The sequence below is a fragment of the Sapajus apella genome, unplaced genomic scaffold (genome assembly GCF_009761245.1).
Source record: "Sapajus apella isolate SASKATOON/1434 unplaced genomic scaffold, GSC_monkey_1.0 scaffold30, whole genome shotgun sequence".
In the NCBI taxonomy this organism is placed as follows: Eukaryota; Metazoa; Chordata; class Mammalia; order Primates; family Cebidae; genus Sapajus; species Sapajus apella.
The window spans coordinates 8,823,446-8,845,748 of NW_022436970.1; the positions used below are offsets into that span (position 1 = coordinate 8,823,446).

Consider the following 22,303-nt stretch of genomic DNA (forward strand, 5'->3'; position numbering starts at 1 on the left):
TTGCCTCCTCAGAAGAAAGAATTTGACTGAGGGGCATAAGGCAGAAAAAGAGACTAAGACACCTTTTAGAAGAGAGATGAAAGTTTATTGAAAAGCTTTAGAACAGGAATGAAAAGAAAGTACACTTGGAAGAGGGCCACGTGGACATCGTGGAGGACAAGTGCAGAGTTTCATCTTTTGACTTGGGGTTTTCTTTGTTGGCGTTCTTCCAGGGTCTTGCATCCCTTGTCTCTTGATTATTCCCTTGGGGTGAGCTGCCCACACACGAAGTAGCCTGCTAACATTTGGGTGGTGAGAATATGCAGTGTGCTTAATAGAGTGGTATGCATGCCTACCTGAGGCATTCTTCAGCAATAAATACCTCTTGAAGGTCATAATATACCATTTCAACTCCACCATTTTGTCTCTTTTTGTGTGTGTGTGTGTCCAGAAAAATTTAACAGGTTTATTTATTTTTTTTTTTTTTTTTTTTTTTTACAGTCCAGAGGTCTTTTATTTTTTTTTAACACCTATTATGCCATGAATTCATAGGGAATAGGTTCCAGCAGCTCAGGCTCCTTCCCATTGGTTCTCACAAAGTGTGCTTCTCTGGGTGGAGCAGGCTGGCGCTTCAGTTGGACCCAGGTACCTTTCTCTTTGGCTTCTTTCTTTTTCTGATCATTTTCCTTCACACGTTTTAGGAAGCTATCTCGGCTCTTAGAGTGCTTGATGTGCTCAATACGCACATTAATTCTCTTGGCAAGAATCTTGCCCTTAACTTGTTTGTTTACAACAATGCCAACAGCATGCTGGGTAACATTGTAGACTCTTCCAGTTTTGCCATGATAACATTTGTGGGGCATTCCTTTTTGAACAGTACCCATTCCCTTGATGTCCACAATATCACCTTTCTTATAGATTCGCATATACGTGGCCAAAGGAACAACTCCATGTTTTCTGAAAGGCCTAGAGAACATGTATCGAGTGCCTCTCCTCTTTCCCTTTGTGTTCGTCATTTTGGCGAATTACTGGAAGATGGCGGTTCCGGCCGAAAGCGAGGCTGATTTTTAAGAAACCCTATTTGAGAATTTATTCCTTTAGTATTTCTGTTTTGGGTCCTGTTGGATCAGTTATGGCATGTGAGGGCTAAAGTGAGGCGAGAAATCTCCCAGTTTAAATACATACAGTTAACTTGTAATTTATTAAATACCCCTCATTTACTTTGTAATTTTACGTACATGTTTTATTTTATGATATTAGCATACTTGACTTATACCTGTGAGGAAAGAATTGGAAGCTCCAGGGAACATCAAGTCCGTGATAATATTTGTCAAATATTTGGAGGGGTTAATGGACAGAAATTGGATTTGGAGATGAATATTGCAGAATTATCTACATCATCTAAACACAGTATAATTGTGGCTTAGGTTTTTTGTTTTTGTTCTTTTCAAGTCAATATTTATTGTGTAAGAAGACACCCATCTTAATACTTAAGTTTTGTTTTCTCATGCCAAGCCTGAGAACTTTGTCAGTCCCAGGAGAGAGCAGTCATCTAATGTGGACCCTGTGAAAGTCTCTAATAGCTGCTTTATGATGCTCATTAAAACTAATTTTCATGCTCTGCATATATGTCCCTTGGTTTTCATTACAATGAGTAGCTGGTTCTTATTGCTGATAAATATTTCAGACACATTAAACACAGTAAGAAATGGTAAGTACAGTGTTTAACAAGTGTATTTTTTATTTTTCAGATAAAGGTAGCAATTTGCACACTTTTGGTTTAATGATTCCTGTTCCCTCCCTGTTTCTCTTGTTAGTAATATCCGCTGTTTCAAGATTGATCAGCCTTCTACAGGAGACGCTTCTGGAGCCCCAGCTGTGTGGAGTCATGGTTACACTGAAGCTTCAGGGGTGAAAAACAAGTAAGTGGGATGAAACTTTGGAAGAACTGCCTTCTGCCTGCCTCACTCCTTTAGTCGGGTAGATAGAAACTCAGTGCTATAGTACACACTTTTCTCATGTAAAATTTATTGGCGTATTCCCAGTTTCCCCAGCGTGAGGCCCCCTCATGACTTATGTTTGAACATTAAGTGAAGGCCTTGCTTGGCATCACATACTCTCCCTTAGTAGGAGACGTTGCTAGGATACAAGGTAACTGACACATTATATTTGTGTAAGACTCCAGTGTTTGCAAAAGGCCTAAGTATTGAAATGCATCCCTGCTCCTTTGAAAAGCCCCTTTATCTTTCTCTGAGGTTTATCAAGCAAAACAGAGATAGTATTAAAGGAGAAGTAGCTTAATTGTGCATATTCAAGTTCATTCCTGTTATTGACTATGGAGCTGTTTTTACAATCTAAATTAGCTTGGCAGGAGGAGTTTGATGTCCATTGCCTGTAAAGTTATCTGCTTGCCTTGCCACCAGGACTTGACCATCTAAGTACCTTTTTCTTCTCCATTTTCACCAACCTTCCCTCTCTTAGATACAGATGTTGATTTTTCCTGAAAAATGTAACCAGGCTTTTCAGGTTTGCTTGTATTGTGTGAAGAGGTGTTTAATAATTAGTACCTAGACAGGTAAAGAATCCTATAAATTAGAATGGTCATAATTGAATTAGCTGAAGTATAAGAACACATGATTATTGCTAGTAAGGTAAAAACAGAAAGTGGAGGTAGATCTAATAATAGCTAACATTAGTATTCAACCCTGGGCACACATTAGAGTCAGTCAGGTAAGGAAATTTTTTAAAAAGTCCCCCAACCTAGACTCATTAAATCAGAATGTTTTAAAATCTCCCCTAGGTGATTCTAATGTGTGGCTAAGCTTGAGAACCACCAACTGTCTAAATACTCTTCATGGAAAATAAAAGGTTTGGAATTGTTGCTGCCATTCTAACTGCTTTTCCTTGGGACAGAAAACAGCATCAACTCAAGTTCTAGATTTGATGCATTGGCCTTTTCCCCTTTCCCTAAGGTGTCATTTGTCCTTGTGCTCTCTAGAAAAGAGGTAACAACTCTTCTATTTGCTCAGAAAAGGCAGAATAACCAGAGGAGGTGTGCCTCAGTTCTGCCTGGGCTCTAGCTACTGCCTGATTTCCATGTACTTTGCACAATATGTCATTGTGTTGGGGCAGAGGAGAATTCATATATTTTTTAGAGCACTCAAAGTTTCTTTCTGGAGATTGTTACTTTTTAGATCAAAGGATCTTTTATGTCTTGCTTACAAACACCAGTACATGAAACTGCTAATTCCTGAACACTAATGTGAAATCTTAGCTTTTAAATATCACTGTATATTAACATGTATTATCTACTCACACATAGTAATAGAGCAAGTAACCAATTAGATCTGGGTAGGCTTTTTGGCATAACTCCCCCTTCCACAGTTCTGTCACGGAGGTACAGAAAAGTGTACTACAACCCTTTGATTTGTTCTAAAATGAACACACCTTCAAGACCACCACCTGCATCCAGAAATAGAAAATGAACAATCAGAGTCATTGAAAGAGAGAAATGAATAAATATAAGAAATAGAAATGGACAGCATCCCAGTAGACCCAGGCTACCCTTGGCCCTCACTCTCTATTTCCCTTGGTTTTTTTACCTTTTGGTTTTGCCAATATAAGTTTCTCGAGAGGTTTTTGTTTGGTTTTTGGTGTTTTTTGTTTTGTTTTTTTACTTTGTTTGCATTGTTGATAGTCAGCAAACAAGGAGTTTGCTGCTTGCCACCTTGAAAGAAGGGGAAAACTTTGGTTGTCTTGTCTCCAGATCTCAGTAGACATCTATTCGCTTCTCTCTCTCTCTCCCTCCTTTTCCCGGGGTGCAGTATTTTCCTGTCAGGTCATTTCTTATCCTTTGGGGAAACCCAAGAGGGAGATACGGTTGGATAATTAACCTTTTTTTTTTTTTTGCAATGGAATTTCACTCGTCGCCCAGGCTAGAGTGCAATGGCGCAGTCTCGTCACTGCAACTTCCACCTCCCGGTTCAATCAATTCTCCTGCCTCAGCCTCCCAAGTAGCTGGGACTATAAGCACCCACCACCATGCCCAGCTAATTTTTGTATTTTTAATAGAGACAGGGTTTCAGCATGTTGGCCAGACCAGTCTTGAACTCCTGACCTCGGGGGATCCACCTTCCTTGGCCTCCTGAAGTGCTGGGATTACAGACATGAGCCACTGGCCTCTTCTTTAGATTAAAAACCAAACAGGAAACTTCACTTAGCCAGAAAAGAAAGGCTAAGAATGATCACCACTCTACTTAAAAAATAATAATAAAGTTACTGTACTTTTTTTTTCTCTTCCATACTACCTTATCCCAACTAGCAAGGGGAGTTTACAGAAGGAAGACAGAATAAAATGACTTTAAAATGTAACTTTGACACTAATTGCCATATAGTTAGGATAACTTGTTTTTCTTAATAGAGGCAAGATTTCAAAGTATTGAGATGGGAGCCAGACTGCCTGGCTTTGAACCTGGGCTCTGTACTTTCTTGCTGTGTGACCATGGGCAGCTTCTCGGTCTCTGTTTAGCTAAAATAAGAAATAAGAAAAACCTACCTATCTTCATGGAGTTGTTGTAGGATCACGTGAGTTAACATATATGACATACTTAGAACAATGTATGCCATATAATAAACCCTGTTTAAGTGTTAACTTACTAATATTATTAATGATAAGTTATTACTATCATTATTTATCCCTGAACTCCTCAAGGGCAAAGATTTTATTTTTAATTTTATATCTCTGGTATGTAACCCTGATACATAGCAAGTTCTTAATAATGTTGTCTTTTAATTTATATATGTAAGAAAGTATAATGTATATTCAGTAAAATTCACCCTTTTTAATGTACAGTTCTGCAAGTTTTGGTGAAAGAATATCATCATCTGTAACCACCACTACAAGTTATAGAGCAGTTCCTTCACCTACCAGAATTCACCCATGCCCCATTTTGGTCATTTCTTCTTCCCAACTCCTGTCCTTGGCAACTGCTGATCTGTTTTTTATCTCATTAATTTTGCCTTTTCTGGAATGTCATATAAATGGAATTATATAGTATATGGCCTTCTCAGTCTGACTTCTTTCCCATCATGTAATGCCTTTGAGATTCATTTGTACTATTGCATGTGTCAGTCGTTTGTTTCGTTTCATTCCTTTTTATTGCGAGTAGCATTCTATTGCATGGACATATTATGGTTTGTTTTTGTTTTACCCATTCACTATTTGAAGGATGTTTTTAGATTGTCTCAAGTTTTTAGCAGTTGTGAATAAAAATGCTGCAGGTTGCAAACAGTTACATCGAGGTTTTTGTATGAGTGCATGTTTTCATCTCACTTGGATAAATGCTTAGGGACAGGATTGCTGGGTCATATGGTAAGTGTATATTTACTTCTGTAAGAAATTGCCAAACTGTTTCCAAAGTGCCTGTATCATTTTGCGCTCCCAACAGCAACCTCTAAGAGTTTCAGCAGTTACACATCCTTACCAGCAGGGGTTGTCAGGTTGTTGTTTTGGCTATTCTAATATTATCATCTCATTTTGGTTTTAATTAGCCTTTCCCTAGGCTTTCCATGTGTTTATTTATCATCCATATACCTTCTTTGGTGAGACCTTGTTCATTCACAATCAGATGTGAAATATTAACTCTAGGTATTTTTGTAGACACCCTTTATCAAGTTAATTTTCTTCTATACCTAGTTTGCTAAGATTTTATAATAAAATCTTAGTTTTTGTAATAAATAACACATTTGGTCATAGGCCTTTTCTGCATCAATTTAGATGACTATGGTTTTTTTTCTTCAGTCTGTTGATGTGCTTAATTACACGGATTCATTTTTAAAAGTTAAATACGCTTGGCTTTCTAAGTATAAATTCACTTGGTCATGATGTATTATCTTTTTTTGCATGCTGCTGGACTAGAGGTTCTGTTAATTTGTTGAGGATGTCTATATTGCATGTTAGATATTAGTCTGTAGTAGTTTTCTTGCGATGTCTTTGTCTGGGTTTAGTATCAGGGTAATGCTGGCCTCATAGAATGAGTTGAAAGTGTTTCCTCTTCTTGAGTTTTCTGGAGGAGTTTGTATAGAATTGGTAATATAGCCTTCTTAAATATTTAAAAGAATTCACCAGTGAAGCCATCTGGACCTGGATTTTTTTTTAAAACCTACAATGTCTTTAAATAGGATTCTCTCTTTCTTCTTGAACAAACTTTGGTAATTTGTATCTTTCATGGAATTTGTCTGCTTTATGTAGTTTTCAAATGTATTCGCATAAACCTGTTCATAATATTTCATTATTATGCTTTTTTTTTTTAAAATGGAGTCTCACTTTGTCACCCAGGCTGGAGTACAATGGCACAATCTCGGCTCACTGCAGCCTCTCCTTTATGGGTTCATGTGATTCTCCTGCCACAGCCTCCTGAGTAGTTGGGACTGCAAACATGTGCCACCATGCCCACCTAATTTTTTGTATTTTTAGTAGAGATGGAGTTTCACCATGTTGGCCAGGCTGGTCTCAATCTCCTGACCTCAAATAGTCCGCCCACCTCAGCCTCCCAAAGTGCTGGGATTACAGGTGTGAGCCACCATGCCCGGCCCGTTATTATGCTTTTAAAATCTGTAGAGATGTTCCTCCCCTCTCTCATTTCTAATATTGGTAATTTGTGTCTTTTCTTTTTCCCTGATCAGTTTGATTTGGTCTGTTGATATTGTCAAAGAACTAGATTTTGGTTTTATAGATTTTTCTCTATAATTTTTCTGATTCACATTTCTTTTTATTTATTTATTGAGGCAGAGTCTCACTCTGTCACCCAGGCTGAAGTGCAGTGCTGTGATCTCAGCTCCTTGGAATCTCCACCTCCTGGGTTCAAGTGATTCTCCTGCCTCAGCCTCCCAAGTTGCTCAGATTACAGGTGCCCGCCACCACTCCTGGCTCATTTTTTTGTATATTTTAGTTGAGATGGAATTTCGCCATGTTTGGCCCGGATTGTCTCAAACTCCTGACCTCGTGATCCACCCGCCTCAGCCTCCCAAAGTGCTGGGATTACAGGCGTGAGCCACCACATCCGGCCCTGTTTCATATTTCTTATGTTTTAATTTTTATTTTGTTTTATGGTTTTTTGGGTTTTTTTTTTTTTTGGAGACAGCGTCTTGCTCTGTGTTGCCCAGGCTGGGCTGCAGTGGCTCACTGTAGCCTCAAACTCCTGGGCACAAGAGATCCTCCCACCTTAGGCTCCAAGGTAGCTAATACTACAGGTGTACATCACCACACCTGAATAACTTTTTTTTTTTTTTTTTTTTTTGAGATGGAGTCTCACTCTTTCATCCAGGCTGGAGTGCAGTGGAACAGCCTTGGCCCACTACCTCCATCTCCCAGGTTCAAGCAGTTCTCCTGCCTCAGCCTCCCCAGTAGCTGGGACTAACCGGCATGTGCCACCATGCCCAGCTAATTTTTATATTTATACTAGAGATGGGGTTTCATCATATTGGTCAGGCTGGTCTTGAACTCCTGACCTCATGATCAGCCCACCTCAGCCTCCCAAAGTGCTGGGATTACAGGTGTGAGCCACCATGCTCAGCCAACACCTAATTTTTAAAAATTTTTTGTAGAAATGAAGTCTTGCTCTATTGTCCAGGTTGATGGTCTTGAACTCTGGGCCTCAAGTGATCCTCCTGCCATGGCCTCCCAAAGCACTGAAATTACAGATGTGAGCCATCACACTCAACTGCTTTTCTTATTTTTTATGATTCCCTTTCTTCTTGCTTTGGGTTTGTTGTATACTTCTTTTTCTAGTTTCTTTAAATGGAAGCTTAGATCATTTATTTGAGACCTCTAATTCTGTAATATCAGCATTTCGAGTTGTAAATTTCTTTCTAAGCAGTTTCACTAATATAGTTGGAGAACATGTTTTATGTGACTTGAATCCTTTAAACTTATTTAGACTTGTTTTTCGGTCCAGAATCTTACCTATCTTGGTAAAAGTTCTGTGTGCATTAAAAAAAAATTGCTGTTGGGTATGGTGCCAGTTAGCTCAAGGTGGCTGATGTTCTCAAGCCTTGCATATTGCTACCGATTTTCCGTCTACTTATTCTGTTGATGATTGAGAGATTACAAATATGGATTTCTCTGTTTCTCCTTGTAGTTCTATCAGTTTTTCCTTCATACATCTTGAAGCTCTGTTAAGTATGTAAGCATTTAGAATGATGTAGCCTCTTGATGAACTAACCCATTTATCATTGACTCTTATTCCTCTGATATTCCTGTTCTGAAATGTACTTTGTCTGTTATTAATAGCCATTTCAGCTTTCTTTTGATTAATGTTAGCATGATATACCTTTAAAAAATCCTTATACTTTTAACCTGTTTGTCTCATATTTAAAATGGGTTTCTTATAGGCAGCATATAATTAGGTCTTTTTTTTCTTTATTCTTTCTGTAATATTCTTGTTCTAAAATATACTTTGTCTGATATTAGTATAGCCATTTCAGCTTTTGATTAATGTTAGTATGGTATACCTTTAAAAAAAATCATTTTACTTTTAACCTATTTGTCTCATATTTAAAAATGGATTTCTTATAGGCAGCATATAATTGGTCTTTTTTTTAATTTGGTCTGAATTTTTTGTCTTTTGGGTACTGTTAAGGCCTTTAATGAAATTATCGATATGGTTAGATTTAAACCTTCTGTCTTTTCTATTTGTGTAATCTGTTCTTTATTTCCTTCTTTTTTCTTCATTCTTTTGGATTGTTAGGATTTGATTTTATTCTATCATGTGTCTCTGTGTATATACATGTGGTTCATGTAGAGTTTATAGTATGATCTTTACCTTATTACCATTTACCTTCAAGTAATAATAATATCACTTTACTTATAAGAACCTTGCAAATATGTACTTCTCCTTCTCCCGTCCTGGCCTTTATGCTATTGTTGTCATATGTTCTGCTTCTGTCTGTGTTACAATCTCCAAATACATTACTGTTACTTTTAGTTTTTTTTTTTTTTTTTTTTTTTTGAGACAAAGTCTCACTCTGTCACCCAGGCCGAAGTCAGTGTTGCAATCTGAGCTCATTCCACCCTCCGCCTCCAGAGTAGCTGGGACTGCAGTCCTAAAAAATTAGCCAAGCTAATTTTTTGTATTTTTAACAGAGATGGGGTTTCACCGTCTTAGCCAGGATGGTCTTGATCTCCTGACCTCGTGATCTGCCCGCCTCGGGCTTCCAAAGTGCTGGGATTATAGGCATGAGCCACCGCGCCTGGGCTACTTTAGTCATTTTCTAAAGCAATGTTTCTCAACTTCTATACCAATGACATTTTGAGACAGATAACTCTGTTGTTGCCTCCCAATAATTATTAGAATATTATTGAATATTCTATTGAGAATCACTGTTCTAAGATGATTTTTAAAATAAGAAAATGAGGCTAGGCGTGGTGGCTCATGCCTGTAATCCCAGCACTTTGGGAGGCTGAGGCAGGCGGATCACTCGAGATCAGGAGTATGAGACCAACCTGTCCCACATGGTGAAACCCTGTCTCTGCTAAGAATACAAAAGTTAGCCGGGCATGATGGCGGGTCCGTGTAATCCCAGCTACTCGGGAGGCTGACGCAGAAGAATCACTTGAACCCGGGAGGCGGAGGTTTCAGTGAGCCGAGATCACACCACTGCTCTCCAGCCTGGGTGACAGAGTCAGACTCCGCCTCAAAAAAAAAATAAGGAAATGTTTCTATTGACTCACCTGGCTGTTGTTGTCATTGTGCATCATCTTTTGTACGGGTCCAGATTTCCATTTGGTAATCTTTTCTTGTGCCTCAGGGATTTCCTTTTCCATTTCTGTAGTGTCAGCCTGCTAGTGGTAAATGTTTTTATTTGTGCAACTGGAAATGTCTTCATTTCCGAGCTGTTTGTACTGGCTTAGAAGTCTAGGTGGTTTTCTGGTTGTTTTCCATTGGTACCTTCAAAATGTTGCTCCACTGTCTCCTACAAGGTTTCCAGGGAGAAGCCTGCTGTTGGGCATGTCCTGGCTCCCCCACTCTACCTCCCACCTTTGTTCCTGGTTTCTAGCAATTTGATTGTGATATGAAGTTTTTTTGCATGTTTCTCTTGCTTACAGTTTGTTGAGCTGCTTGTATCTGTAGTTTTATAATTTTCTTCCTATTTGAAATGTTTTCAGCCATCAGTTCTTCTAAAATGTTTTCTGTCTTTCTGCTCTTTTGAAGACTCAATTCCCTGTAGTTCGTTAGCCTGTTTGAAGTTATCCCACCGCTCACCAGTGTTCTGGCCTTTTTTTTCTTCTTCTTCTTTTTTTCCAGTTTTTTTTGTTTGTTTGTTTCATTTGGGGCAGTTTCTGGGACACAGTTTTTTGGAAATAGTTTTATTCTTTTGAGCTTGGAGTGGAGAAAGTCTCCAAACTTCCCGCAGTTGCCAGGAACCATTGTCCTCCTCCAGCGCACTTACTGGGGACTCTGGCCACCTTGTCCTCCTTCCCCCCAGCTCCATCTCCTCAATGCACAGAGACCACAGCCTCCACTTCGGTCTTCCTCCCTGGCCTGCAGCCTGGATGCTTTCCCAAGAGGAAACTGGGCGGGCAGCAGGCTCTCTCCAGATCACTGACCTGTGCTCCTGTTGTCCAGTTGGGGTTTTTTTTCCTGCCTTTAAAAAAAGTCATTTGAAGGCGGGGCATAGTGGCTCACACCTATAATTCCAGCACTTTGGGAGGCGTAGGCTGGCAGATTGCTTAAGCTCAGGATTTCAAGACCAGCCTGGCCAATATGGTGAAATTTCTTCTCTACTAAAAACACAAAAATCAGCTGGGCATCGTGGCCTACTTCTGTGGTCCTAGCTACTCAGGAGGCTCAGGTGGGAGAATCGCTTGAGCCGTAGAAGTGGAGACTGCAGTGAGCTGAGATCACACCACTGCACTCCAGCCTGGGTGGCAGAGGAAGACCCCGTCTCAAAAAAAATAGAAATAAGAATTTTTTTAATGAAAGTCATTTGAGGCTTTTTCTATATTTTTACATGCTTTTCATACAGGTTTGGTGCATTTTCCCTAGTGTTTTAGTTTTCTGTTTTGGTTGGATGTGGAGATTCTAATAACTGCTTATTGAATGAATCTGTAGATATGGATTCATAATCGTATTTCCCTTGCCTCTTCTTCCCCTTCTGTCATTGCCATTTAAAAATAAACTCATCAGAAGAGAAGCTTGTAGGAAGGCATGTGTGAAACATAATGTGTGCTCATCCTTCTCTGCTAATCAAAATCGGCTGATAGGAATTAGCTGGAGTCAGTTTACCTGTTGTTAGTCTGTCTGGAGTCATGAAGAAAGAGACAGAACTGATTCAGGGAAACCTTAAAATAAATAAGCACTGTCCTGGGCCTGAAGCGGGAAAATGAGCGGACTCAGCACACAAGCACGGTTGCCTTGCAGGTTGTGTGTCGCAGCCCTGTCGGTGAATAACTTCTGTGACAACCGCGAAGCGCTGTACGGTGTGTTTGATGGAGACCGGAACGTCGAGGTGCCCTACCTTCTCCAGTGCACCATGAGTGACATTTTGGCTGAAGAGCTGCAAAAAACAAAAAATGAAGAAGAATACATGGTCAATACATTCATTGTCATGCAAAGGTAAAACTCAGAGTTCCTGCTTACCTGCTGTGTGTTTTCTTGCTCTTTAAGTATTTATCTTCTGTTTAGAAAAGCGGGTGCGCAGTGATCTCCAAGCCTTGTTTTTTGACTATGAGTACCAAGATGCATTTAGGCAAGTTTGGTGTTGCCCAGGCGTTAGGAATGGTGCTCCAGCTTGAGACCCACTGTTGTTCAGACAATGACAGGGAGTGACTTTCTCTGGGAGCTGGACCTCCCTGGCCTGTATCCATTGCAGATTTTCATCAGATTGTTTGCAATACTGTTTCCCCTCCCAAATCATGTGAGCTCTAGAGGCTTTTTAGACTTTCTGCTGTGGGGACCTCTCTTTGAAATGGACCATTTCCATCCTAGTTGATTGGCCCTTATGAAATATTATCACTGGTTTGAGATAGTGCAAACTTTCGTGAAATCAAGATTGTCAGATTTTAGACCAGGAGTTAAATCATTCTCTGTATATTGTTTTCCCCTTTATTAAACGTTCAAGACAGTGTTACTGGCAGAATCCTAGGCCATAGCCTGGAGTTTCCACCAGCAGCAGAGTTTTAGGTTGCTGTAGAAATTGTGGAATATTGTTTGTAGCTCTTAGAGGAATGAGGGTTTCCTCATTCAAAGAATTGTTCATTCTTATCACCTTCATGGCTTTCTAGGTGATAATGGAATTGCCTGTCTATAAGTATTGTACTGCAGACTCGCTCATGTGGGACCCAGGAGTGATGAGTGTACTGCTACTTGAAGTCGTGAGAGCAGCCATGGTTTTTTGTCCGTCTCTGCTTTCTCTCCCTTGACATTCTGCCAGAGCGAGTAGCTTTGTTGGAGGGGTAGAAGTGTCTGCTGGGGAGTGGTCAGAGCAGCCTTTACAGTTATACCTGTGTCTCGCATGGTTCCTCTCAGAGAGCTTGGGGGAGGCAGGCCTGGGGTGGTTCTTGCTGCTACACTCGTCCCTGTCTTTCAGATTCTCAGTGAGCATGTACAATTCGCAATTGAACAATAATAGCTAATATCTAGCAAGCCCTTAGTATGTATCAGTCTTTGTTCTAAATACCTTAAGTGTCATAAATTGTTACTAGTTAGCCAGGTAAAGTTACTGAAAATGAGGTACAGAGAGGTGAAGCACAGTGCCTAAGGGATAGTAGGTAGAGCAGCCAAGACCTGACCTCGGGTAGTAAGACTCCAGAGGATGTTGTGACTAGCAGGCACACCAGCTTTCCTGTTTTCACTACTCTTTTGTCCTCGAAAAACAGCACGCACGTATCACATGCATGCACACACATACACATGTGCACACACACCACAGCACAAACACATCTCTCTGCAACCCCCAAGAGGCCTGCTTTTTATGGACCATCAAGCACTGGATAAGAATTAAAAACCGAGAACCCCAGTCTCAGGTTACTTGCTGTACGTTTTACGAACCACTGTGCCTACGAAAGGGAGAAAGTAGAGCCTCCTTGGAAGGGCCGAGAGCCACGTATCTGGAAGCTGGAGTTTAGGATCCTAAACTGTGGGCCCTTCTCCAGGGTCTTCTGTATGTCTCTTATTTTGCCTGTCTGTTAAGAGGTCATGGGATGTGTGGTGAGCTTTTGGTCCTTAGAGGAACTGGTCTTTGTGCAGGATCTCCTAATGCATGCAAGTAGGCAGCCCTGGTTTTCATTGCTCCTCTTGCCACTTGCTTACCTTAGACACATGATAGAAGAGACGGTACCTGAGGGTCTGCCCTTGTAAAACAGGAGAGGCTATGTTTCTTAACTTTCTTGCTCCTGTACCATCCAGGAACAGCAGGGGCCTGGGCCATGTTACCATTTGTGGGGCCTGCCCTAGGAGTTCTTGAGGCCATGGGAGCCATCATAGTCTTTTATCTCTCTCTGCTGTTTCTCTCCCTTGATAATCTGCCAGAAGAAGTAGCTTTGTAAGAGAGCTTTTTGATTTTTGATTTTCAGAATTTGCAGGTGCTTTCTGTATTCAGAAAGTCTGTGGATTGTCATGATTAAAAGGATAAATCAGAAGCACTTGGTGTTTGATCACTAGAATGTCCTTTCTATGAGTTTTCTAGAATAGATGGTATTGGTCCAGAAAGTCTTTGCTATATAGGGCAGGACCATGAACACTCCAGTACTTAAAGGCTCCTGCCAGCAAACATCCATATAAAAGGGGAGGAGGGTTGTCAGGTTTTTCTGAAGTGTCTGTCAGTGGGTATAGGGTGTCTATACCTGCTGTACTTGGTTTTTTCAATGTTCTCTCCTAGACACAGAGGGAATTTAGAGAAGCAGATGGAGGAAGAAGTCATTTTCCTGCTGTCTTTGGAGTGCGCTGATCGGGCAGTGTGGTTGATGAGGGTAGCATGCTGTACACAGCAGCCCAGGGGCTCCTGCCTTCCAGAGCAGCGCCTGTGGCTTTTACTGGTACAGCAACACCGTCTCCCAGTTGTGAGCCTCTCTGTGTGGATGTGTGTGTTGTCAGATTCAGGGGCTCTTTTCCTCAGAGAGGCTGAGCAGTGTGTGCTTTCATGAAGGAGGCAGAGTGGACTCTCCAGCTGTCGTCTTCCTGGCCCTGTCCAGTGGTGCGGTCTTCCTGTGGAATTGGTGGAACTGGCTCTGATGGGCTGTGTTTGTCACCCTCTCTCTTCCGATTCCAGGAAACTTGGAACTGCTGGGCAGAAACTCGGCGGTGCTGCTGTCCTTTGTCATATCAAGCATGACCCTGTGGACCCAGGAGGATCCTTCACCTTGACCTCTGCTAATGTGGGCAAGTGCCAAACAGTTCTCTGTCGAAATGGAAAGCCACTGCCTCTGTCCAGATCTTACGTCATGAGCTGTGAAGAAGAGCTGAAGAGGATTAAACAGCACAAGGCCATTATCACTGAGGTGAGGAGGGAGGGGTTTTCCTCAGGATGGTGGAGAGGAGAGGAGACCAGGTCATAGCAGAAACTAGCTAAGGAGCATTTGCCTTCAAAGAACATTTTTGAAGTAGGTGGTTCAACATTAGAATTCCAAATCCATAGTATCACAAAGCAAATTGCTTATGTTACGACGTCTGGTTCTCAGTTGCCTCCCTGTGTCAGGCACTGTGCTTCATGGGCACGACCCCGTTCCATCCGTGCAGCCACTCTGCAAAGGGCTGCTTCGGTGGTTGAGGGCTCTACCCAACATCACACTGCTCGTTTTCATATCTTAGCTCTGCCACTTGCAGGCTCTGACCTTTAAACCTCTCTCAGCCTCATATATCTATCCTATCTGACAAGGCTGCTATGACTTGTAAACCATGAATGTCTATGTAACTACAGTGAGCAGTTCTCAGCTGGGGGCAGTTTGCTTCCCCACAAAACATTTGTCAACATAGACATTTTGGTCATCACAACTGGGGCGGAGAGTGCGCTTGGCATGCCGTGGACGGAGGCCACTGAGCAGCTGCTGCTAAAACACCCCGCAGGGCAGTCCCCACAGCAGATGGGTGTGTGTGTGTGTTTGGAGGGCGTGTCTCAGGTAGAGAAGTAAAATGCAATACAGAACAAAACCGCACTGTTAAGTGTTAAGCAATGCACACAAAAGCAAGGAACAGGAGAAGCACAGAAAACAAGAGAAGTCTGACGTGCAAACTATGATTCATTTAGGTCACAGAAATCATTTTCCTTAATTGTGTTTGGCATAATGTTGATCTGAAGTTTAATTCAGTGCATTATCTTCTGCTCCCTAACACAGTGTCTGCCATCCATGTTAATCCTTTCTGCTCCAAGAATAGACAGAGAACAAATTCTCACACACTTATTTGCACAGAATCCCATGTATAGCTTGAGTCTGTTTCTTTCTTATGGCCCTCATCAGAGACTGTGTAGAATCAGTCTTTTTTCTCTAAAACTTTCACCAGAGTCAAACTGTACATGATTCTGTGGGTTTTATCAACAATGTAAGACTTGAAACTTCTTGAAGGTAGATGTATATCTGCACGTCACTGCTGTCTGCCCACGTCATTTTTTTCAGGCACAGGGCAGATGACCAACACTGATGAATTAGGGAATGCAGCAGCACTCCTGGAGCCCATGTTGGAAGCTTCACTGTCATGAGTCACAAAACTATTGGTTTTGATGGAGAGAAATCTAAAGGCCTGGGCAGAACAGCAAGAACAGTTTCTGCGAAATTCCATGCTTCGGGGACAGATTATGTCCGTAGGATCAAGGCAGTTTAAAGTTGTCCTCGAAGCTCATACTACTAATTTTATAAATGGGAATGCTTACCTACTTAAAAGTGTGGGGTAGCAAAGTTATGTGAGGAGCTGGGAAAGGCATCCCTAAGGACAAGCAAACACCTTGGCAAATCCCAAATAAAGGAAGGTGGTAGGGCTGGAACGGAAGTGGATGTTCTCCGGAAGAAACACTTGGTCATCCCAGACAGGGATTTGTCAAAATGGAGCCGCCTTTCCTGGAAAGAGGTGTTAAAACTAGGCCATATAGAGGTATGTCACGGACCTGAGAATCTCAAAACTTGAAGAATAAAGAATCAAGCGGGTACACATGGGAAAGGGAGGGAGGAAAAGAAGGAAGGAGAAGAAGGGAAGGAAGGGAAGGGAAGGAAGGAAGGAAGGAACCAGGTTTGGCGCTTTGGTAACTGATTTCATAGCATGCACCCAGCTAAACTAAAGCCAGCAGACCCTGCCTTCGCCACTGACCACCAGGAAATCAAGTTCAAGGAAGTTGTAAGAACTGGCATTTCCTTTAGCATCTGCTCTCCTGACGTGAGCATTCTTACCCACCTAGTCACACCAAGGCTTTCTCCACCCCTTAAGTACTTTCAAGTCTTCTCTGGACCTTTAGACACTACTGCCACTTGTGATCATGGAGAGCAACGGAAGATTTGGGGGCACTCTCTTGATGTATGCTGGCCTTGTGCGTCTTTGCTCAGGACTGGCTTCTATCAGAAAGGCTCTTCCTATCTGAGTCCTGTGGGCTGACGGGAGGAGCTAGCCAGCCATGCTTACTGTAGAGAAACAGCAGGGCCTGTGGACCTAGTGCGAACAGGGTCCCAGTAACACATAACCAAAATCTTTTCCTTTTGTCCCTGCTGCTCCTTACCTGCCTAGGCCTCCTACCTGGGGTTTCTGATGACAGGTGCACATTAACTACACACTTTCCTCTGTAGGCCACACAGCACTTCTCTGTGGTCTGACAGTCGGGACAGTCAGGGACCTGCAGGGAACCTGCACAGTTGCCGCAGGTGCTCCGTATAACTCTCTGTCTGCAAACCCTTGTTCTTCCAGGATGGCAAGGTGAACGGAGTGACTGAGTCCACGCGTATCCTGGGCTACACCTTCCTCCACCCCAGCGTGGTGCCTCGCCCCCACGTGCAGTCCGTGCTCCTGACCCCCCAGGATGAGTTCTTCATCCTCGGCAGTAAAGGGCTCTGGGACAGCCTGTCTGTCGAGGAGGCCGTGGAGGCCGTGCGCAACGTGCCCGACGCCCTGGCTGCTGCCAAGAAGCTGTGCACCCTGGCCCAGAGCTACGGCTGCCACGACAGCCTCAGCGCTGTGGTGGTGCAGCTCAGCGTCACCGAGGACAGCTTCTGCTGCTGCGAGCTCAGCGCCGGTGGGGCCGTGCCACCACCCAGCCCCGGCATCTTCCCTTCCTCGGTGAACATGGTGATCAAGGATCGGCCCTCAGACGGGCTGGGTGTGCCGTCCTCCAGCAGCGGCATGGCTTCTGAGATCAGTAGTGAGCTCTCCACTTCCGAGATGAGCAGCGAGGTGGGGTCCACAGCCTCCGACGAGCCCCCGCCCGGAGCCCTGAGCGAGAACAGCCCCGCCTACCCCAGTGAGCAGCGCTGCATGCTCCACCCCGTCTGTCTGTCCAACTCCTTCCAGCGCCAGCTGTCCAGTGCCACATTCTCAAGCGCCTTCTCTGACAACGGCCTTGACAGTGACGATGAGGAGCCCATTGAGGGTGTCTTCACCAACGGTAGCCGGGTAGAGGTGGAGGTGGACATTCACTGCAGCCGGGCCAAGGAGAAAGAGAAGCAGCACCTGCTTCAGGTGCCGGCCGAGGCCAGCGACGAGGGCATCGTCATCAGCGCCAACGAGGATGAGCCGGGTCTGCCCAGGAAGGCAGACTTCTCTGCCGTTGGGACCATCGGGCGCCGGAGGGCCAATGGCTCTGTTGCGCCCCAGGAAAGGAGCCACAATGTGATAGAGGTGGCTACAGACGCCCCTCTTCGAAAGCCTGGAGGCTATTTTGCTGCCCCGGCTCAGCCGGATCCCGATGATCAGTTTATCATACCCCCAGAGCTGGAAGAGGAGGTCAAAGAAATCATGAAGCATCACCAGGAGCAGCAGCAGCCCCCGCCGCCGCCACCACCGCTCCAGCCACAGCTGCCGCGGCACTACCAGCTGGACCAGCTGCCAGACTATTACGACACGCCACTATGACCCAGCCGAGCTATTTAACAAATAAACGAACCACGAAAGACGAGTTGCCAGAGTCTCCCAGGCTCACATTAAACCAGGGGTTTTACTCCACGTCCTTCCCCCAGACACTGTTCCCAACCTGTCATTGCAGCTAATCTGTAGGTTCTCTTTCTTTGGGTTATTTTTTTTTAAATAATCACCACTTCTAGTCATGCTTTACCAATACGATTTACATTTGTTAACTTCTCCTAACATATCAGATATGTAAAGACAAAGAACAAAAGGTTTAATATATTACAGAGAAACAGTTAATGATAATGTAATATTTTTTAAAATGGCTTTTTTGTTTGGAAGGCAGGACAGGCTGCCATTGCTAAATGATTTAATAATATTGTAATTCTGTATTTCTTTGTGGGGGGGGAAGGCTTTTTTTTTTTTTTTTTTTGTCTTGAAAATAATAGACATTTGTAGAATATGGAGACTAACTCCTAGGAGTTGCTTTACTCTGTCAGGTGACTTAAGTCACTGGGATTCACTAATTTTCTCTGAGAGAACAGCTGATTGAGAATTTCTATTGTAAATAGCTCAGTGTTGTATAGTGAGGCTTACAATGTTTTGTAGTCTTGGCGTAAGGACACAGCCCAAGTAGCTGATGTTTCTCCTCTCCCACCCCACCCCAGGAGCCTGCCTGCCTCACAGCTCACCCTCACTTCACTGAATGAGGAAGCTGAGCAGGCTGCAGCGTTTCTGTCTAGGGAAAGTGGATCTTAGGCCGCTGGACAAGAACCTACACCCAAGGGCCCTGAACCCATTTCCTCCCCGTCCCAGCCCCTCCACTTTGACTGACAGACACTTGTTAACTGTGTTCTTACTGCTGCCACAATCAGCATGGCTGTGTAGTGCTCCGTTAGGCCATTTACATACCAGAGTTATACTCAAGCAGAATGCACAAATGGACATGTCATAATTTTTGTTATAATAAATATGAGATTTACAATTATTGGACCTGTCTGCTTTTGTCTCAGTAGCCGGATGTGTTTATTATTATTTTTTATTTATTTTAAGTCAGTCTCCATAGAGACTGTAAAAAATTGCCAATGCCAACTATGTTGCAAGTTGTCACAGCAGGGTATTGGGAAAAGTTTTCAATTAGCAATAATCGTGCCTCGGATAAACCTCATTGACTACGATACTGCTACTGCACAAAGCTAGCCAGATGTGTCTTGAAGACAATCACACCAGCTTGGGTTTGGAAAGGAGGGATGGAATATTGGGGTTATATTTCTTTAAGAGAAAAACATCCAGTAAGTTAACCTACATTGAAAGAAATATGAAATTAACTGAATAGCAAGCAATATAATTAGCTGATCTTACAGGTTTTTCTTTTTTTTTTTCTTTTTTGAAATGGAGTCTCGCTCTGTCTCTTACCACACTCCAGCCACAGAGGCCCAGGCTGGAGTGTGGTGGTGTGAGCTCTGCCCACTGCAACCTCCTCCCTCCCGGGTTCAAGTGATTCTCCTGCCTCAGCCTCCTGAATAGCTGGGATTACAGGCACCCGACACCAGCTAATTTTTGTATTTTTAGTAAAGACGGGATTTCATCATGCTGGCCAGGCTGGTCTCATACTCCTAACCTCAAGTGATCTGCCCATCTCGGCCTCCCAAAATGTGGGGATTACAGGCATGAGCCACCATGCCAGGTCTGATCTTACAGCTTTTCTGTTTCTTGTTAGGGTAAGATGTTCAGGTAAGATGCTCGGGTACTTCTTAGGGAAGACATGAGACGGGGAATAGACAGGTTGCATAGATAGAGATCTCTGGACAACTTCTCCCATGAAGCAAAGTTTGTTTTCAGTTTTCCCGGAGGCCTGTAGCTCACATAAGCAGGTTTACCTGCTTGAACAGGGTCAATCAAGAGCTGTTGGCTTGCCCCCCAGCACTAGCAGGAATCATGTAGGTGCAGCAGTGTTTTCCCAGCTGCGTCTCAACTGCGTTTGCAGACCGTGGACCTTTGCCCTCGCCTCGCCCCCACCCCACACTTGTGGTCCGTGTGTGTGGAAGATACTGTTGGTCTTCATCTCACATGAACCACCTTCCTATGTAACCTGGCTTCCCTCTTCAGGTCCGCCCTTGGGTGGGACCTGGCTAGTTCAGTGACAGGACACTTCGTATTTCTTAACCAGTAGACTCTGTGGTGGGCTCTGTGTTCCCTTCAGGAGGCTGCTGGGTGGCCTTTACTTTCATAATGGCCATACTTTGTTTCCACGTCATGCTACTTGCACACAGTGCTCTTTGGAAACCACCAAGGCCATGGAAAAGAATTGCCTCCTCTCAACCCAGTCAGGAACCCAGGGACCAAGGGGGCTGACTCCCCAGTACAGGCAGAGCACTCTGCCTGAGGCTGGAAGCTAAACCGCCTTGGGACCCCTGTCCCATTCCACTCATCAGCCCCTTGCTTTCTCCTTCAGGCTGCCCCACTGGGTTGAAGCAGATGTGAACAACTCCAAGCTTTCACACCAACGTCTTAGTTCCTGCGGGTCTGGGCTGGGTCTCTGACTTCCTCAGTTCTTAAATCCCCCTCTGGGCAGGATTCACTTGTCCCCATGGGTGGAGCAGACCCAAGCCGTGTGTGTGGATCTCTTCCACTGCAGCTCACTTCTAGAGTGGTCAGAACCAGCTGAGCATGGTCCACAGAGGCAGCAATCGCTTCTAGATTCTAAAAGCCCCACAGCAACTCTGTGCCAGGGGCAGCCACTGGGACCCACAAGCTCTGATGCGGGGACATCTCATTTCCTAACTTCAGTGTCTGATGCGGGAGAAAGGGGTTCAAGACTTGGAATTCCTTTTTCCTGAGTCCTCCAGTTCAGCTGTGCTTGCTGCTGGGTTTCTCTCGGTCCCATTGTGCAACATACATGTAAGGCACCTTGGAGACACAGGTGAGACTCTGCCCTTTGGAGGCTTGTGGTAAGTGGGGCGTTTATATGAAAAGGTAACTCAGTCACGCACATGTTGAGTGAGCAAAGTGGCACACTCACTGATAGGTCTCCATGCTCTTGCCGCCTCCGTTAATTCTGAGGAGTTTCTCTGCATTTCTGTTTATCAAGATAGCGTCTAATCACATATGTAAAGCTGCTTATGCAACTGAAAGTGCTTTCTGAGTGGCCAAGTGCTTAATATTTGAGGACCACTGAAGCCACAGCGTCTGCAGGGTAAGTATTAGGGAGAAGGGCATCCCTGCCCGCTCTATTCTCTGCTTCCTGCTGGGAATTTCAGATAATGGGAAAGGGGTTTGCAGGGAGAGAGAGGAAGAAACGAAAGCAGAAGCAGAGAGCTCTGGTGAGCCTTGCTGGAAGAGCCCCGGATTGAGGACCCTAGAAACTGGTGCTGGATGCACTGGATGCCTCTGTCCTGTGCTGCCCTCAGGCTTGCTGCTATTCGCTCCCACTCCCAAATACTAGGCTTTGATGAGACGTAGCAGGGCTAATCTCTGGGGCCCAGAAACCCCACCGGCCTGCCTTGGTTTCTCTTGATTGCTTTTGTCACAGCACCACCTGCTGGTAAGCTTATCCTTTGGGTAGAAACGGGCTTCACTCTACCCTTTCTTCACTTTCCCAGAAGAAACAAAGTTTAAGTTTCTTATCACTGTATTTTCCTAAACACATGATAGCAACCTCCTACACCACTGTCAAGTACGGCAGAGAAGCTGTTTCTGCTTTGTAAGGCAATAGAAGTGATGACAGCTGGCTCCTGTGATGAGCCTGATTTCCATGGGAAATTGACGTGCAGAAATATTAAGATGCATAACCAGAATCATATAGTTTTGCTGGGAGAGAAGTCTGTTTTCAACGTCCATCCAATTCCCAATTCCCCATTCTCCATGGTTAAAAAAAGCGAAACACAAAGCATCGGTTAACATGTTTTGGACCTTATAGGATAACACCTGAGAGTCCCCTCACCACTGGTACTGCATGGGAGAGAATAATAATTCCATTTGATCATCTGAACACTCATCAAAGGATATATTGAATCAATGCCTGACACGTTACCAGAAGATAGAATTTCAGGTCGGGTGCAGCGGCTCATGCCTGTAATCCCAGCACTTTGGGAGGCCAAGGTGAGTGAATCACCTGAGGTCAAGAGTTGGAGACCAGCCTGGCCAACACACCAAAACCCTGTCTCTATGAAAAATACAAAAATTAGTCAGGTGTGGTGGTGCACACCTGTAATCCCAGCTACTCAGGAGGCTGAGGCAGGAGAATTGCTTGAACCTGGGAGGCAGAGGTTACAGTGAGCCGAGATCAC

At 43.8% G+C, this 22,303-nt stretch overlaps 2 protein-coding genes and 1 non-coding gene across 3 annotated transcripts in view; 1 reads left to right on the plus strand and 2 right to left on the minus strand.

The window, feature by feature from the left end:
• The window catches only part of PHLPP1 (PH domain and leucine rich repeat protein phosphatase 1), a 250,023-nt gene extending 231,021 nt beyond the window's left edge, over positions 1-19,002 (plus strand). Inside the window, exons 14-17 of the mRNA XM_032293679.1 lie at positions 1,797-1,901; positions 11,400-11,594; positions 14,248-14,476; positions 16,863-19,002. Of these exons, the coding sequence (XP_032149570.1) occupies positions 1,797-1,901; positions 11,400-11,594; positions 14,248-14,476; positions 16,863-18,023 (1,690 nt within the window). The 3' untranslated portion in view covers positions 18,024-19,002. The remainder of the gene's footprint in view (positions 1-1,796; positions 1,902-11,399; positions 11,595-14,247; positions 14,477-16,862) is intronic.
• Positions 479-1,035, minus strand: LOC116561761 (60S ribosomal protein L21). Its single transcript, XM_032293681.1, has one exon. The coding sequence runs from the start codon at positions 993-995 to the stop codon at positions 513-515; it is 483 nt and encodes a 160-aa protein (XP_032149572.1). The 5' UTR covers positions 996-1,035; the 3' UTR covers positions 479-512.
• Positions 19,003-19,071: 69 nt separating the features above from the next.
• LOC116561869 lies at positions 19,072-19,212 on the minus strand. The gene has a single exon (XR_004273641.1). It is a non-coding gene; the product is annotated as a U4 spliceosomal RNA (small nuclear RNA).
• Positions 19,213-22,303: the final 3,091 nt, after the last annotated feature.